Genomic DNA, 19,190 nt, shown 5'->3' on the forward strand with positions numbered 1-19,190 from the left:
TTAAGTCCATCTGGTCAGTGTTTCATTCAAAACCATTGCTTCCTTGTTGATTTTCTGCCTAAATGATTTGTCCATTGATGGAAGGGGAGTATTAAAGTCCCCCACCATTATTGTATTATTGTCAATGAATTCCTTTATGTTTGTTATTAATTGTTTTATATATTTGGGTGCTTCCATGTTGCGGGGGAAAACACTTGTCCACAACAATTTAAAAATTATTGTTCAGCTAACACAATATTAGGGAAGACAAGGAAGCAGAGTTAACTGATTTTTCAAAGGTTATGAGTGACCTCAGAATAGTCAGTGTCAGATTCGGATATCATACAGTGTCTTTTGGTAGAAAATCATATTTATAAGAGAAATTTCACATTACAGAATGTCCTCTTTTTTAATATTAGCTACAAAAATAAGAAACTCTGAGTGTATTCAAAGTGTTCTCCAGCTCTCAACAGCTCTAGGATTTGGAAATATTATTCTCCCATTTGTACAGATGACAAAATTGAGGGAAAGAGATGTTATTAAATTACCCAAGATGATACAACTAGTGAGAAGCAGAGGTAGAATTTGAACCCAGATATGATCGCCCCAGAGATGATTCTTAAGTGGTTTTTTTGTTTTTTTTTTTTTTAGCATTTATTTATTTTTGAGCAATAGGGATAGAGCATGAGCAGGAGAGAGGCAGAGAGAGAGGGAGACACAGAATCCAAAGCAGACTCTAGGCTCTGAGCTGTCAGCACAGAGCCCGACACAGGGCTCGAACCCATGAACCGCGAGATCATGACCTGAGCCAAAGTCGGACGCTTAACCCACTGAGCCACCCAGGTGTTCTGCCCCAGAGATGATTCTTGTTGGGTGCATTATGTTGTCTCAACTTCCATCATATCAGAATCTCAGCTGCCACCTTGGAAGCCACAAGATGACACAAGTCAACACACCAAGTCAACACACAACAGTGAATGTGCGTGGGGGGCAGGAATGGAGTATCCATGCCCTGATCTGCTCTTCAAGTTGTGTATGGCAGGAGCCACCCCAAGAAAGGGGCTCCTGGGTAATTCACAATAAGCATTCATGTGGGTGAGCATCGTCCCTGGTCACCCATTCATGTCCTTTTCTGCCTTTTCCAGACACTACCAGGCACAGATCTGCCTCAGCAGGACTCTATTCCCAGAGTCTACATCTCCAGAAGTAGCAAGAGAAAATGACCACATTCAAGGTGCATATGGCTTCCCTTTCTTGCTGGTAAAATTCCATTTCACTCCTCAAAGTGTTACACATTTGTGTCTTTTCCTCGGTGACTCAAGGAGAGTACCAGGCTAAATGACCTGTTTGTTTTTTATTTTTTGGTTTTTTGGTTTTTTGGTTTTTTTTAGCATTTGTTTTATTTTGCCATTATTCATTTTATTTGAAAACAAGTGTGGACAAATTAGTAGGAATGCTTGCTTCACTGCTGACACATTAACTATTTTTATTTCCCCATACTCTTTCTTGTGCACATTCATAGATTTATTTGCATTCAAGATATACATCTAATGTTGACTTGTGTCTTTTTCATTTGGCATTATATAACAGCCATTATTTATAGTTGCTCCTAGACATTAGGGTGGCTTAGGAGTTTGTCATAAGGCACACTGCATTGATCATTTTCCTGCCTGCAGGTTTTTCTCCAAAAAATCAATTCTCCGAACACGCTGCCTATTTTTTATCCTCAGTGTACTAAGAACTCAGTAACGAAAGAGTACACATGATACATGCCGTGTTAGGATTTTGTAGACAGATATTCAAATACAGCATAGTGCAACAGGCTCTAACCACTGCTTTATGCAAATATTGTTGGAGATTTTCACACAGGAAGAGCTAGATTCTGTCTTTCCTGTGTCTGAGTCATACCCTGCATGTCTCTTATTACTTACTGGTGTACTTAAAAAAAAATTTTTTTTGGGTGGGGGGCACCTGTGTGGCTCTGTCAGTTAAGCATCCGACTTCAGCTCAGGTCATGATCTCATGGTTTGTGAGTTCAAGCCCCGCCTTGGGCTCTGTGCTGACAGCTCAGAGCCTGGAGCCTGCTTCAGAGTTTGTGTCTCCCTCTCTCTCTGCCCCTCCCCTGCTCATGCTGTCTCTCTCTCAAAACAAAAATAAACATTAAAAAAAAAAAAAAAGAAACTTAAAAAAATTTTTTTGAAACTTTTTATTATCTTTATTTATTGTTATTATTTAATTATTTTGAGAGAAGGAGAGGGAGGGGCAGAGAAAGGGGGAGAGAGAGAGAATCCCAAGCAAGTTCTACACTTGATCTTAGCCAAAAGGCCGAGAAGCGATTAGAGAATCCCAAGCAAGTTCTGCACTGTCAGCACAGAGCCCAATGTAGGGCTTGAACCCATGAATGGTTAAGATCATGACCTGAGCCAAAACCAAGAGTCAGACACTTAACCAACTGAGCAATCCAGGCACCCCTGGTCTACTTTTATTCCTTCACGTATTGATGAGTTTTTTCAAAATAACATATAACCTTAGGTTTGTATATGTGTTTTTCAATAATAGATTTTATTTTTTTTAGGACAGCTGAGCATTGACAGTAAAATCCAGCAGAAAGTACAGAGATTGCCCGTGTACCCCCTGCCCCCACACACCCACAATCCCTCCCATTGTCAGCATCCCCCACCAGAGTGGTGCACTGTTACAGTCGATGAACCTGTATTGGGACATCATTATCACCCAGAGTCCCTAGATTACATTAAGATTCACTCTTGATGTTGTTCTTTCTGTCGGTTGGGACTTTATAATGATATGGCCCCACCATTATAGTATCATACAGAGTAGTTTCACTGCTCTAAAAAATCCTGTGTTGCACCTATTTACCCCTCCCTTTCCCTAACCCCTGGCAACCACTGATCTCTTTACAGTCTCCACAGTTTTACCTTTTCCAGAATGTTATATGGTTGGAATTGTACAGTATATAACCTTTCAGATTGGCTGCTTTTACTTAGTAATATGAATTTAAGGTAAAAACATACCTTTTTTTTGTGGCTTGATAGTTGTTTTTTTCCCCCTTAAATTATATTCTGGTGTTGGGCACCTGGGTGGCTCAGTCAGTTGGTTGAGCATCCGACTTCGGCTCAGGTCACGATCTCACGGTTCATGGGTTCAGGCCCTGCGTCGGGCTCTGTGCTGACAGCTTGGAGCCTGGAGCCCATTTTGGATTGTGTCTCCCTCTCTCTCTGCCTCTCTCTCTCAAAAATGAATAAATGTTAAAAAAAATTTTTTTAAATTATATTCTGGTATGGATGTGCATAGTTTTTATCCATTCATCACCTAAGGGACATCTTGCTTGCCTCCAGCTATAAACTAAGGTATAACTTTAGTTTAAAATATCCAGTCTTGCTGGATTTGCCAGGCACTTAGTCCTGTCTCTGCATTTACTTCTCAGAGCTGTTGTGTAAGGAGGTTCTTGATTGCATCTTCCACTTACATATGTAAAATAGAGGAAACCTGCTCAGGTTCACACAGGAAACCAACGGTCAAGAACATTAGCCATTCCGTTGAGTAAAAGTGACAGATAAGAAGATAGTATCTCAGCGCTATCCCTCTCAGTGAAGGTTGGTTGTAAGATTGAGGTTATATGTGCTTGGTGTTGTAGGAGGTAGTGACATTCAAGGACGTGGCTGTGGTCTTCACGGAGGAGGAGCTGGGGCTGCTGGACCCCACCCAGAGGAAGCTGTACCGAGAAGTGATGCTGGAGAACTTCGGGAACCTGGTCTCTGTGGGTGAGGACATGAGCTCTCTGTAGCTGAATGTTAGTCTCCAGGAGTAGCTTTGTATCCGTGGGTTTTTGAGGCTTTGGGGCCCTTGAAATGGTTCTCTGAGTTTGGGGATATGACTTTCCTAATATATATGGGACACACAGCATTGTTTTGTTTTGTTTTCATCAATGGGCAAGTTTTTGTTTTGTTGAAGAACTAAATGAACGGTATACAGCTCTACTTTTTGTATTTCTGACCCTATCATGAGTTATAAAACCAGTACAGGGAGCCCTATTATCAACTTTTAATGAAATAAACAAATGAGATATTAGCAAGCTTTTCCCACTCTTCCAAAACATTGAAGAAGAGTATTTCTTAACATATATGTGTAGGAGACTTGGCAAATGATATTTCTTCAAATGGGTCATGAAAAAAGAAAGTTTGAAAAATGCTGCTTCTGAATGCTTGAAGAATATGTAGTGGGAACCTAATTCTCCAGTGAATTTTACCTACAACACGTATGACTTTGTGTGCTCACAGGGCATCAACCATTCAAACGAGATATGGTCCACTTGGTAAGGGAAGGAAAGTTTTGGATGATGAAGTTAGCAACCCAAGGAAAAGGCAGTTCGGGTAAGATCCAAGTAACTGTGAGTCGTGGAGGCAACTCACCCGTCTCTTTCACGTTTTTCCATGCTCATTTCCATCACCTTGTTCTAAACTGCCAAACCTCTTTCCTGGATTATTACAACAGCCTTTTTATGGGTTGTCCTGCTTCCACACTTCCCATCCTACATGTGTTATCCACGGGAGCAGCCACAGTGATCCTTTGGAAGTGTACACGAGATTGCCATTCCTCTGTTCAAAATCCATTATGGCTTCTTTTTCCCCCTTAAAGTTAAAACCACTTAAAGTGGCTCTTTTTTTTTTTTCATTAAAAACAATTTTTTTTAATGTTTATTTTTTTTTGAGAGAGAGAGAAAGACAGAGCTTGAGGTGGGGAGGGGCAGAGAGAGAGGGAGACACAGAATCCGAAGCAGGCTCCAGGCTCCGAGCTGTCCGCACAGAGCCCGATGCGGGGCACGAACCCACGAACCGTGGGATCATGACCTGAAGTGACATCAGGTGCTCAACCGACTAATCCACCCACGTGCCCCTAAAGTGGCTCTTAGAGTCCTCTCTGGTCTGCTCTGCATCCCCACTCCCTCTCCTTTGAATACATTTCCTGTTCTCTCTCCGTTTTTCTTTCTTTCTCAAGATTTAAAAAAAATTTTTAAATTTTTTAATTTTTTTAACATTTATTTACTTTTGAGAGAGAGAGGGACAGAGCACGAGCAAGGGAGGGGCAGAGAGAAAGGGAGACACAGAATCTAAAACAGGCTCCAGGCTGTGAGCTGTCCGCACAGAGCCCGATGCGGGGCACGAACCCACGAACCGTGAGATCATGACCTGAAGTGACATCAGATGCTCAACCGACTAATCCACCCACGTGCCCCTAAAGTGGCTCTTAGAGTCCTCTCTGGTCTGCTCTGCATCCCCACTCCCTCTCCTTTGAATACATCTCCTGTTTTCTCCATTTTTCTTTCTTTCTCAAGATTTAAAAAAATTTTTTTAATTTGTTTTTTAATGTTTTTAATGTTTATTTACTTTTGAGAGAGAGAGAGGGACAGAGCACGAGCAGGGGAGGGGCAGAGAGAAAGGGAGACAGAATCTAAAACAGGCTCCAGGCTGTGAGCTGTCAGCACAGAGCCCGATGCGGGGCTCAAACCCACAAGCTGTGAGATCATGACCTGAGCCAAAGTCAGACGCTTAACCGACTGAGCCACCCAGGCACTTCAAGTTTGTTTTTTTTTTTTTAAGTTGTCTCTACACCCAACATGGGGCTTAAACTCACAACCGAGATCAAGAGTCACATGCTCTTATCGATGGAGCCAACGAGGTGCTCCTCTCGCTCCATTTCTACACCCACATCGCCCTCCCTGCTGTTACCAGGACCTGCCAAGTATACTGTACTTTGCTTATTGCTGACTTTCCAAATTACTATGAGTGTAGTAGACTAAACGACAAAATTTTAAGGTGTGTTTGTTCTTGAGGTGTGAACTTTGACACATCTCCCTGGGATGATAGCAGGGTGCCTACAGAGCCATGTTCCTCTTTGGATGCTCAAGGGGAGAGATTTTTCCCTCAAGCTACCAGCATGTGCGGCCTGCCCAGTTCTCGACTCTCATTCTCCCTCCTCCATCTTCGAAACCAGCGACACTGCATCTCCCTGACTGTTCTTGGGTACTCTCCCTCTGCCCCTCTTCTGCCTCTTGTGTCTGCTGCCTTTCAGGACCCTTCTGATTACATTCCTCCCGGATAATCCAGGACGATCTTCCTCTTTTTCTGATCAGCTGATCAGCAGCCTGCATTGCATCTTCAACCCAGTTAAAAGTTCACGGGTTCTGGGGATGGGACACGGACATCTTTCAGGAACCATTATTAAGTCTGTTACAGAAGCTTCTCCCTCAGGGTCCTTTACTTCTTTGCTCTGCCTGGAACAGTCTTTCCCCAAAACTTCCTGCCGGCTCTTCCCTTCTTCATTCTGGTCTCTGCAGAGTTTTACTACCATGACACAGGCCTTCTGACCATTCTGTTTAAAATACAATGCTGTCTTTACTCTTCCTGCCTTATATTGTGTCTCATATGTCTTTGCCTCTTACCCCTCTCACTCCAGTGGATATAATCTTCAGGAGGAGAATTTTGATTGATTTGATTATTGATGTGTCCTCAGTGCCTAGACTAGTCCTGGGATATGGCAGATACCTGTAAATATTTATTGACTTAGTGAATGACTTAATGGATAGGAGAAATGGACTGTATTTCTTGCTTGTGGTGATGCAGGATAGTTTATTTTTCTGAACGCTTATTACAGGCTTTTAAATTTAGTTTACAGTGTACTAAAAGGTCTTTCATTTGCAATTTGGAAAAAACTGCTGAAGACCAATTTACCTATGTCCAAAGTTTTTCCGCCCCATTTTCAACGAAACAGCCCAAAGAAACATCCAGACCTTCTCTAAGAAACCAGTGCGTAGGCTTCCTTTTCACCCAGTCACTCCATGACTCATGGAAACCGCTAATAAGTGATCCATAAACCAGAGTGAATTGAAGATACTGCAGAACATGTCTTGTCCTCAAATGGCCGGCTATCCGGTTTCTACTTATTTAGATGTAATCACACTTAAGTTTGATTCTTTATGTACCCTTGACTTGTATCACAAGGAAATTTCTTTTTTGATGTTTAAAATATTTATTGATTTACTTTTGATGTATTTTTAATTTATATCCAAGTTAGTTAACATACAGTGTAATAATGATTTCAGGAATAGAATTTAGTGATTCATCACTTACTTTGAAAACCCAGTGCTCATCCCAACAAATGTCCTCCTTAATGCCCCTCACCCATTTAGCCCATCCCCCCCACCCAGCACCCCGCCAGCAACCCTCAGTTTGTTCTCTGTATTTAAGAGTCTCTGATGGTTTGTCCCCCTCCCTGTTTTTATATTATTGTTGCTTCCCTTCCCTTATGTTCATCTGTTTTCACAAGGAAACTTCTAAGCACTGTGCTTGTGACCATACAGGCAAACATGCTTTCCCTATGGCTTTCCTTTTAGAGGGGGCATAGTCATTTCTGGAAAGAAATACTTCTTTTTTTAAAGGTTTTTATTGTAATTCCAGTTAATGTACCATGATACATCAGTTTCAGGTGTACGATATAGTGACTCAGCAATTCCATACATCACCTCACGCTCATCACAACAGATGCACTCCTTGATCCCCATCAGCCATTTCACCCACCCACCCCCCCCACATCTCCCTTCTGGTAACTACCACTTTTTTCTCTGTAGTTTCTTGGTTGGTCTCTGTTTTTTTTCCCCCCCTTTGTTCATTTGTCTTCTTTCTTAAATTCCACGGATGAGTGAAATCACATGGTATTTGTCTTTCTTTGACTCATTTTACTTAGTATTGTACTCTCTAGATCCATCCATGTCATTGCCCATAGCAAGATTTCGTTCTTTCTCCTAGCCAGATAATGTTCCATTGTGTATATATACCACATCTTTATCCATTTACCGGTTGATGGACACTTGGGCTGCTTCCACAATTTGGCTATTGTTAGTAACACTGCTATAAACATAGGGATGCATGCACGTATCCCTTTGAACTAGTTTTTTAATATTCTTTGGGTGAATAGCTGGTAGTGCAATTGCTGGATGGTAGGTTAGTTCTGTTTTTAACTTTCTGAGGAGCCCCCATACTGTTTCCACAGTGGCTGAACCAGTTTGCATTCCCACCAACAGTACACAACTCCTCACCAACACTTGCTGTCTTCTGTGTTTTTGATTTTAGCCATTCTGACAGGTCTTTTGATAGGGATTGCGTTAAATATGTAGATTGCTTTGGGTAGTACAGACATTTTAACAGTATTTGCTCTTTCAGTCTCAGAGCATGGGATGTCTTTCCATTTCTTTGTAGTCGTCTTCAGTTTCTTTCATCAGTGTTTTATAGTTTTCAGAGTATAGGTCTTTCACTTCTTTGGTTAGCATAATTCCTACGTATCTCATTATTTTTAGTGCATGTGTAAATGGGATTGATTCCTTAGTTTCTTTTTCTGCTGCTTCATTACTGGTGTGTAGAAACGCAACGGATTTCTGTACATTGAATTTGTATCCTGTGACTCCACTGAATTCATTTATCAGTTCTGGCAGTTTTTTGGTGGAATCTTTCAGGTTTCCTATATAGGGTATTATGGCTTCTGCAAATAGTGAAAGTTTGACTTCTTCTTTACTGATGTGTATGCTTTTTATTTCTTTCATTTATTTATTTATTGCTAATGTTTATTCATTTTTGAGAGAGAGAGACAGAGACAGACAGAGCACGAGCAGGGGAGGGGCAAAGAGAGGGAGACACAGAATCCGAAGCAGGCTCCAACCTCTGAGCTGTCAGCACAGAGCCCGACGTGGGGCTCGAACCCGCAAACCATGAGATCATGACCTGAACTGAAGTCGGACACTTAACCGACTAAGCCACTCAGGTGCCCCCCAGGTGCTCTTCAGATCTCCCGTTTCCGTGCTGTATGTCCGTGGGCTGTTTGTCCTGCTTTCCTTCCAAGAGCAGCCCCAAAGACTTCAGGCTGTCCCTGAGCCAAGCCTGCTGACTTACAGCTCCAGGCTTTAAGCACCGCTGGTTGCAAGAACTCATGAAATTTGGCCCCTCTTGCTTTCCAAGCCAATTGCCGTGGGGATTCATTTTCCCCGTGCACTCCCATGTGCTCGTCTGTCTCACCCCCTTCTCCACAACTACAGCTCCCTCTTCACCACAGCAGCCATGATCCGTTTCTCTCCCAAACTGTGTCCCCACACTTCCTGACTTCTCTGCGGCTTCTTCTCTACCTTTAGTTACAGAGTTTGTGCTGTCATTGTTCAGGTTGATTTCTGGGGTATTTAGGATGTCTCATAGTTACCTACTTGTATTCATGGGACAGTTCATGGGTACTCTTATTCCATTGCCATCTTCCTTCTTCCCCCCAGATACTTCTCTTTTAAAAAAATATTTTTTTAAGTAATTTCTACGCCCAACATGGGGCTTGAACTTACAACACCAAAATCAAGAGTCATGTGCTTTACTGACTGACCCAACCAAGCACCCCTAGAACATCTTTTTTTTTTTTTTAAATATTTTAAAAGTTTGTTTATTTTTTTTTTTAATTTTTTTTTTCAACGTTTATTTTATTTTTGGGACAGAGAGAGACAGAGCATGAACGGGGGAGGGGCAGAGAGAGAGGGAGACACAGAATCGGAAACAGGCTCCAGGCTCCGAGCCATCAGCCCAGAGCCTGACGCGGGGCTCAAACTCACGGACCGCGAGATCGTGACCTGGCTGAAGTCGGACGCTTAACCGACTGCGCCACCCAGGCACCCCAAAGTTTGTTTATTTTTAAAGAGACAGAGGCAGCATGAGCAGGGGAGGGGCAGAGACAGGGAGAGAGAGAGAGAATCCCAAATAGGCTCTGCACTGTCAGCACAGAGCCCAACACGGGGCTCAAACTCCCGAACTGTGAGATCATGACCTGAGCCAAAACCAAGAATCGTATGCTTAACCGACTGAGCCACCCAGGCGCCCCAAGAAAATCTTTTTTAAAAATGAGGATTCTGATGTCTTTTCCTAGATAGCTGCCCAACAAGTGGAGAAAAAAAAAAAAAAACAACTCAACTTCCTGATCTCTCAAGATAGTAATCAGCTTGAAAGGTTTTGTTTTGCACAGTTTGCCCATCTACAGCGCATTGGCATCTTACAAAGCCTACATCCACCCCACTGTTGCCAAGTTTCCTCTCCATGTGCCAGAAGGGGAGGAGATGAAAGTAACCCCAGTCACACAGCTGAATGTTGTCTATACCTGATCATTTTGGTCAAAAATTAAGGTATCTATTTCTGTACCTTTATTTTCTACAAATTTAGCCATTAAAGAATAATCATTTCACATGATTTCCATACATTTATCATGAAGCCTATTGTTTCATCTGCAATTGATGAACATTATAACCTGGAAAGTATCAGGAAACAGCCCACTCAAAATTGTCACATCCTTGGAGAGACTTCTTCTATCCCCCACCCAAAGAAAACTATTTTAATGTTTATTTATTTTTGAGACACACACACACACACCCACAAAGTGTGAGCAGGGGAGGGGCAGAGAGAGAGGGAGACACAAAAGCTGAAGCAGGCTCTAGGCCCTGAGCTGAGGGCACAGATCCTGATGCAGGGCTTGAACCCACGAACCATGAGATCATGACCTGAGCCGAAGTCGGATGCTTAACCGACTGAGTCACCCTGATGCCCCAAAGAAAACTATTTTAAAGGGACAGTTTATTAAATATAACCATAAACTAGCATCTACCAAGAGGTGCATACACACCTATTAATATTTTTCCAAGTTTTTGCCCTTAGGACTTTCCATGTGAACGCTTTGTTTAATTATAGACTTGCTGAGTTCCTGAACTAAGTTTTCAAACTTTTTAGAGCACAAGCCCTACTAGGAAATGCATCTTTCAGTGTATCCAAAAGAAACATTTCATTTGTGTGTAGATTTATGTGTACAACTTTATAAGAATTCTTGCAATCACCCCATTCCTATGAATAATGATACTCTGATGATTTCTGTCCCTTTTTTTCTAAATGCTTATTGAATGATTTTTTTTTTTTTAATTTTTTTTTTCAACGTTTATTTATTTTTGGGACAGAGAGAGACAGAGCATGAACGGGGGAGGGGCAGAGAGAGAGGGAGACACAGAATCGGAAACAGGCTCCAGGCTCCGAGCCATCAGCCCAGAGCCCGACGCGGGGCTCGAACTCACGGACCGCGAGATCGTGACCTGGCTGAAGTCGGACGTTTAACCGACTGCGCCACCCAGGCGCCCCGAATGATTTTAAATTTATTTTACAGCCAACTAAAAGGCTATAGTTTTCAGTCAGAAAAACTCATGTGAAAGCCCAATATTCTACATCCAAAGATTTTCCACACCGTGTTTAGCATGAGACAGTCCAGAAGCCTCAGAAGAAACCGGTGCATAGGCCTTTATGTATCCTTTCCACCCCTCGCAGTTCTTGCCATCTTCCAGTTCTTTCATTAGGAACACCACCCTCCTTGTATTCCTGTGGGGTACAAATTTCTGACCTCACAGTAAAACTGCCGTTTCCTGTCCCTTTTTAATTTCAGGTATCTTAATTAAGTTACTACATATATTAGCACAAAAATAAGATGAGCTACACATACTGTGTAGAATTTGCGGGAATACTTAGAACATATAGATATAATCAGTTCTGGGTGCTTGATATATAGGATTGCAAAGAGTCTAAGCAACTGTAAGGTTTCGAGGGACAGTTCACACAGACCTCCTGTACTTGACACCAACTAAAAGTTTGAGGGGTTCCCAAAATTGCCTTCAGATTGAATAATTTTCTAAAAGGGCTGGTAGAATTCACTGAAAGCTGTTATGCTTAGTTTATTATAGGAAAGGCATGAGAAAAAGCATAGGAGAGAGAGTTTAGAGAAGTACCATATGCAGTTTCCATTGTCTTGTCTCCATAGAATCAGGGACGTGTTATTGTGTTACTTTCCAAAATGAAAGTGTACAGTTATACACAGGATATTGGCAATTAGGGAAACTCATGTGATCCTCAGTGTCCAGAGTAATTATTGGAGCTCTGTCACATGACCATTCAGTATAGACTGAATGGTTTCATATGGTTATTCTCAGTCTCTTGGTCCACGCTACCAGGTAATTGAAAGCCCCGCCCAACATCATGTTCTTAGTTTTTCTGATGTGGTCAGTGTCATCCCTAAATCATATTGTTAAAGTAATCTAATGTGACTGAAGTCCCTATTGCGCTCATTTCAGGCATGACATTCCAGGGGCTTAGAACGGTCTCTTTGGTGTTGAGGACAGGCCTCGTTGTTTATGTAACTTATTTGCTGCATATTTTACTATTTAAGAATTTACACCGATTTATGAAATTGAGTGGAAGTCGCAAAATTAATATTTATCATTATCATTTTTGTTAATTCTTTGATTTCTAACTTGTCCATTACATATGAGGCTTGGCATGATTCTAAATTTGTTTCATTGGTGCTTAGTGGATAGGACCCTACTGGATTACCTCTTGGTTTCTGTAGGCATTTAAACCAGAGACCATGGTACACTAGAAGGATGTAGGGAATATTCCCTGGGTTCATTAAACTCTCATGCTCTTTCCTAACTGTTAAATCTTGAGGACACCGAACAAAGCCTTCATTTGCCCACATCTCTGCATTCTCTTTTAGGAGACAAAATCCAACACAAGATGGAGACTATTCCTAAAGTGGAACCACATGAAGAACTTTCCTGCTGGCAAATCTGGCAGCATATTGCAGATGACTTAACCTGGTGTCACGACTCCATGATAAAGAGTTCTCAATTCCACAGACAATGGGATTTACCCAGCCACGTTGAGGCAGCACGGTCTATAACCCACAAAGGCCAGAAGACTTCCCTGGGAAATGAGTGCAAAAAGATCTTTAGTGATACCTCCCACTGTGATCTTCAACACATAAACTCAGGGGAGAAGTCTCACACATGTCGCGATTGTGGGAAATGCTTCTTTTATAGCTCAGCGCTTCGTATTCATCAGAGAGTTCACCTGGGAGAGAAACGGTATAGGTGTGAGGAGTGCGGTAAGGAATTCAGTCAGAGCTCATGCCTGCAAACTCATCAGAAAATCCACACCATAGGGAAGCCATTCAAATGTGGGGAATGTGGGAAAGGCTTCAGTCGTAGATCAGAACTTAGTAATCATTGCAGGTTACACTCGGGAGAGAAACTTTATAAGTGTGAGGGATGTGGAAAGGCCTTCATTAATGCTTGCCATCTTCAGGACCATCAGAGAGTCCATACCGGGGAGAAGCCATTCAAGTGTGATATCTGTGGTAAGAACTTCCGTCGTAGATCAGCACTTAATAGTCATTGTGTGGTCCACACGGGAGAAAAACCATACAAGTGTGAGGAGTGTGGGAAGTCCTACACTTGGCGTTCACGTCTTCGTATCCATAAGAAGGTCCACATGGGACAGAAACCACACAAATGTGAAGAATGTGGAAAGAGCTTCTTTTCTAGGACACATCTTTATTATCATCGGAGGTTCCACACAGAGGAGAAACCTTATAATTGTAAGGAATGTGGGAAGAGCTTCAGGTGGGTCTCACCTCTTTTGACACATCAGCGAGTCCACAGTGGAGAAAAACCATTCAAATGTGAAGAATGTGGGAAGGGATTTGGTCAGAAATCGTGCCTGCAAGCTCATCAGAAAGTCCACACCAGAGAAAAGCCATACAAATGTGAGGAATGTGGGAAGGGCTACAAGACGAGCTTGGATCTTGATGTGCACCAGAGTGTCCATTTGGGAGAGAACCCATACACCTGTAGGACATGTGGTAAGCACTTCACTAGGACCTCAAATCTTAAAGTTCATCAGAGAGTCCACACTGGAGCGAAACCGTACAAATGTAATGTGTGTGGTAAGGTCTTCAGTCAATCTGGACATTTAAAATCTCATCAGAGAGTTCACACAGGGGAGAAACCTTACAAGTGTGAGATATGCAGTAAGCAGTTCAGTTCAAGTTCGTATGTTAAAATTCATCACAGAATCCACGTTGAGGATAAATCTCATTCTGTCTCATAGGAGGGAAAACATTTGTTTCATTAAAGTGAATGTTTCAGCCATAGCTGAATGCATCCTGGTGATCCCAAGGTCACATAAGTGGTGCAGTGTACAAGGTACAAGAACCTTGGCAGTTGTAGCTATCACTCAAGAAAAAGGCCTAAATATAACAATTTCTTTAGGCCTTTATCAGATTCTAATGGTGGATGTTAAAATCGATGTCCCCTGAAATAGAAGCTTCATGAGGGCAGGGAGTTTGTTTGCTGCTGAATCTATACAATCAGCATTGAATAGCACTCTGTGTATGCACTTAGTACACATTTGTTAAATGAATCAAAAGGAAGAGAGAATTAGGGAAGATTGTGGAGTAGGAGGACGCAAAAGCTCCTCTCCTCTCATCGATGCAACTAGACAGCACTCACATCAGCGTAAATAACCCAGAAATTGACCCCGACACTGGCAGAACAAAGTCAACATCTAAAGGTAGAGAAGAGGCCATATCAGAGAAGGTAGGAAGGGCAAAGATGCAGTTTGGGAGTGAGCCAGACTGGCCGTCTGTGGAGGGGAAGGATCCAGTAGTGTAGAGAAGACAAAAAACAGACTGTCACACTGGGGAGCCCACATGGGGAAGATGAATCCCTGTAACACTTGGCTTTGAAAGCGAGAGGGGCCAAATGGCATGAGTTCTTAACAGCCAGCTGGACTTAAAGCCTGGATTTCCAGTGTCTGTGGGCTGGGCTCTGGGAGAGCACGATGAACAGCTGGTGGAGACACAACCAGGAATCAAGTTTGGCAAATGCCTGGGGCAGACAGCAGGGACAGCAATTTACCGAGTGTGGCCTGGAGAGGCAGGGATCATGGGGACACTCCTTTGGGAACAAAGGAGGGAACCATTTCCCTCCCTGGCCCCCCCAGCATAAGCATATGGGTACCTGCTGGAACCAGCACGGCACCCACACTCCTTACCTAACTTGGTTACACCAGCCCCTGCCCCCCTGTGCTCTGGTGGGTCTGCCTTTCCCAATCACACCTGCTTCAGTCCCGGCACTGTGAAGACCAGAGCAAACCTACCTTGTCTCCTGACCTGTGTGTTTTGCAGAACATCAGTTCCAGAGGTGGCAGCTTCAACAGGTCTCATTTCACAAACAGACCAGCACATATCATTAAAATGGGCTCTACCCAGCTGGGACCAAACACTGCCCACAATAGGCAAAGAGAGCCTCTGCAGGTGACCAGACTGAATAAAAAGAGCCCAGGACACAGCACTGGGGCGCAGGCAACACACATAGGAGACCCTGCCCCTGAAGCGACAGGTCCCAGGAAACAGGAGACCGTGCACTGCAGGGCACTACAGGACTTGTTCTTCATAAGGGCATTACCTTCAAGAGCAAGAGACACAGCTGACTTTCCTAATATGCAGAAATAGACATGGAGACAAAATGAGATGGGAATATCTCCCAAATGAAAGTACAGGACCAAACCACAGCAAGAGACCTAAGCGAAATGGATATAAGTAATATTCCAGACAGAGAATTTAAAGTAATGATCACAGATACTCACTTGGTTTGAGAAGAGTGGAGGACATCACTGAGACCCTTAATAGATTAAAAAGAACCAAGCAGAGATGAACACAATAAATTAAAAATGCACTTGATGGGATAAGAAGAAGGTGAGATGAAACAGGAATGAATGAATGTCCTGGAAGACAGAGTAATGGAAAGTAAGCCACACAAATGAGAGGAAGAAAATCATGGAGATTGAGGATAGGGAACTCAATGACTCCATCAAGCATAATTGCATAATAACATTTGCATTAAAGGGACCCCAAAAAAAGAGAAAAGGGGGCAGAAATTTTACCTGAAGAAATAATAGCTGAAAACTTACCTAATGTGAGGAAGGAAACAGATAACCAGATCCAGGAGGCAGAGATCCACCCAAAAAATCAGCCCAAGGATGTCCACACCAAGATATATATTTGTTAAAATGGCAAAAAGTGATAAAATATTTTAAATGAACCAAAGAGGCAAAATGTGCAATCTTTACAAATTGTATCTGGAAAAGGAAACCAGCAAAAAAACTAATAAATAATTCTGAGGAACAAGTAGTTGAAATGCAGAAATACACTGAGTACTGTGCTCCACAGCATTATTTTGGTAGTTTCCTTCTTTTTTTTTTTTTTTTTTTTTTTATTTTTTTTTTTCAACGTTTATTTATTTTTGGGACAGAGAGAGACAGAGCATGAACGGGGGAGGGGCAGAGAGAGAGGGAGACACAGAATAGGAAACAGGCTCCAGGCTCTGAGCCATCAGCCCAGAGCCTGACGCGGGGCTCGAACTCACGGACCGCGAGATCGTGACCTGGCTGAAGTCGGACGCTTAACCGACTGCGCCACCCAGGCGCCCCTATTTTGGTAGTTTCCTATTATGGTTGGCTCTGGCTATCAGCCTGTGTTCTGAGGTTGAGTTCTTATTTTTCATGTCTTGATCTCATATCCCATTGGTTTACGCAGTAGCAGTTGAACTCTTGTGATTTTTCTCACATTGCAGACTGAAACAATTTAACTTCACAATAACTGGCCACTGCACATATCTTAATTGAATTTTCTCAACAAAGTTAAGGCAAGGGTTCAAAGAAACACTAAAAACATCAGATTTATATAGTAGTGATAAAGACATTTTTCTTAATTTTGAATTTGTCATTGAGTTTTAAATTTCTGCATTTCCATGTAGTCTTTGATATGATTGCCTTCTAATTGTAGGATTTTTTTTTTAAATCAAACTTCTGTGGTAGAAATTTATGCCAATTTGAAGGACATTTAATTTGTCAGCTTCCCATATTTTCCCCTCATCCCCATGAAAATAAATACTAGAAAAATTTGGGATTTGGTGATTGCATCAAATACATTAATTACAGGGTGCAGACATGACATATGTTTTTCTTGGTGACAATAAAAACATTTTTTTGAAAAGCAGTATACTTCAGAATGTGTAACATGCAACTTCAATCTGGAAATCGTACTATAGGAAACATACTATGAGATTCAAACAATGAAAAGATGAATACCACATCAGTAATGTCACAGAGTTTTAACAACGGATATAACAAGTGTTCAATAAGAATTTGTTTAAATTTCATATATTCCCGTAATAACATGGGGCCATTAAATTAATGTCAAAGACATGTAATAGCAGGAGAAGAACATAATAAAAGCTTTGTGAAATCAGACCATAGCCTTCATTGTGTAATAAGTTCATAATTCTGTGTATTATGTGTTTATAGACATACATCACACAGAAATGGATACTCTAAATGATATTCTTTGGCAAGAAGTATTTGGTGGCATTTTCCATTCTGTAATTCTACTGTGTGTTTTTATTTCTCAGTGAACATCGATTTGATCAAACTGGCAAATTACAATAGAATTTGAAAGATGATTAGGAGTCCCTTATAGTTGGGTCACCTACTAAAATTGTTCTGCATTATCATATGGCAGATAAGATCAAAACTAAGGAATAAGACACAATTTGTATTCACAGATAAACTAATGAGTATGGTCAACCATGTTTGTTGTTGATGCACAAGATTCATCTTGAGGCATAAGCCAGGGAGCAGGCAAATACTGGAGATAGTAAAGTGGTTATGTTGTGGAGGTTAAGAAAAATGCTTTGAAGAAAAAATGTGCATGGGTAGAGATCTTACAGAGTATTATAGCATTGGAGCCTCTAAGGAGAAAGAAGCTTTGGATGCCATTCCACACTCCGTGGATGCCATGGTGATATTTTAAGTGTATGGACTGAGGGGTTGACTTACAAAGTGTATCTAATAGATTCATTTTCATAATCAATTTTCTGGGCTGTATCTCCACAGAATACTAGATACTGCGATCCATGCTATCTCAATTTGCGTAGTGGCTTGAGGGTCCCTTCTACCACCTTCAGGTTCTGTGACTTGCTGAGAGGACACAGAATATAGTTGGATTTAGGACTATATTTCAGTGAAAGAATACATGTGTGAAGTGTCTACAATAGGACTGCAAAAGAAAGGGGTTTTAAAAGGGGTTCTTTAAAAAAAATATTTATCCATTTTTGGTAGCATGCGTGGGGGAGGCACAGGGACAGAGGGGGACAGAGGATCCGAAGTGGACTCTGCACTGACAGGAGCAAGCCCAGTGTGGGGTTTGAACTCACAAACTGAGATCATGACCTGAGCCAAAGTCGGATGCTCAACCCACTGAGCTACCCACGCACGCCTGAGAACCTAGGTTTCTTGTTTTTTCTTTTTTTAATGTTTATTCATTTTTGAGAGACACAGACCGTGTGAGTGGAGGAGGGGCAGAGAGAGAGAGAAAGTCACAGAAGCTGACGCAGGCTCCCGGCTCTGAGCTGTCAGCACAGAGCCCGACGTGGGTCTTGAACCCACGAGCTGTGAAATCATGACCTGAGCCGAAGTCGGACGCCTAACCGACTGAGCCACCCAGGCGCCCCTGAGAACCTAGGGTTCTTAATGAGGGCTGGTCATGTAGGCGCCATCTACTTAGCACGTGACAAAATTCAAACCTTCAACAGAGAAAGCAGATGTTCAAAAGAAACCTTGTTGCGCAGTTGAGACACAGTGAACAGCTCTGACCAGTGATGGACAGAGTAAGTCTTCCCAAATCCATGTTCCCTGACACCAGCCGAAATCCAGCCTTGCAAGCAGGCCTAAGGACCATATATAATAGCAAACCTACTACTCCTCAGGGGATGTGCCAAAACGCTTAATTCATCCAGAAACACACCAGTAGTTGGACAAGTTGGGCTTATTATTTGTTGCAGTGGAGTACACCCACCAGGGAAAACCATGAAGCGTCACGAGAGAAAGAGGGTGTCAGAAAGAATCTATTCTAGGATTTGAGCTCTGTTTGGGTGGTTTAGGGAAGGCCTAAAGAAGCAGGGTTCCTGGAGATGAACTACCGTCGGAAAGCAGGAGGAATTCTAAGAGTGAGTATTTCAATAGGTGTTACCTTTTGGGAAGGCAGCCTGGAACAAGAATAAAGGTCCAAGTGACAAAGAAGTAGCAGTCACCCATCTAGCAAAAAAGGGATGCTTGGCATTGTGTGATGGCATAGTGACCTCGTTTTTGTGTGCATCTCAACAAAATTAAGAAGGGGACTTGTTTCGTCTCACTTTACCATGGTCTCAGAGAACGCTCATTCGAGGATGGTATTCTGTGATTCATTTA

The 19,190-nt window shown here is 42.2% G+C and overlaps 1 protein-coding gene and 1 pseudogene across 1 annotated transcript in view; one reads left to right on the forward strand and one right to left on the reverse strand.

Annotated features, from left to right (window-relative positions):
- ZNF45 (zinc finger protein 45) overlaps positions 1–15,821 on the forward strand; it is a 67,108-nt gene extending 51,287 nt beyond the window's left edge. The window contains exons 10-13 of the mRNA XM_032591287.1: positions 1,190–1,213; positions 3,635–3,761; positions 4,278–4,370; positions 12,598–15,821. Coding sequence (XP_032447178.1) covers positions 1,190–1,213; positions 3,635–3,761; positions 4,278–4,370; positions 12,598–13,991 — 1,638 coding nt within the window. The 3' untranslated portion in view covers positions 13,992–15,821. The remainder of the gene's footprint in view (positions 1–1,189; positions 1,214–3,634; positions 3,762–4,277; positions 4,371–12,597) is intronic.
- Positions 2,072–2,316, reverse strand: LOC115503601 (annotated as a pseudogene).
- Positions 15,822–19,190: the final 3,369 nt, after the last annotated feature.

This window comes from Lynx canadensis, chromosome E2 (genome assembly GCF_007474595.2).
Source record: "Lynx canadensis isolate LIC74 chromosome E2, mLynCan4.pri.v2, whole genome shotgun sequence".
Lineage (NCBI taxonomy): Eukaryota > Metazoa > Chordata > Mammalia > Carnivora > Felidae > Lynx > Lynx canadensis.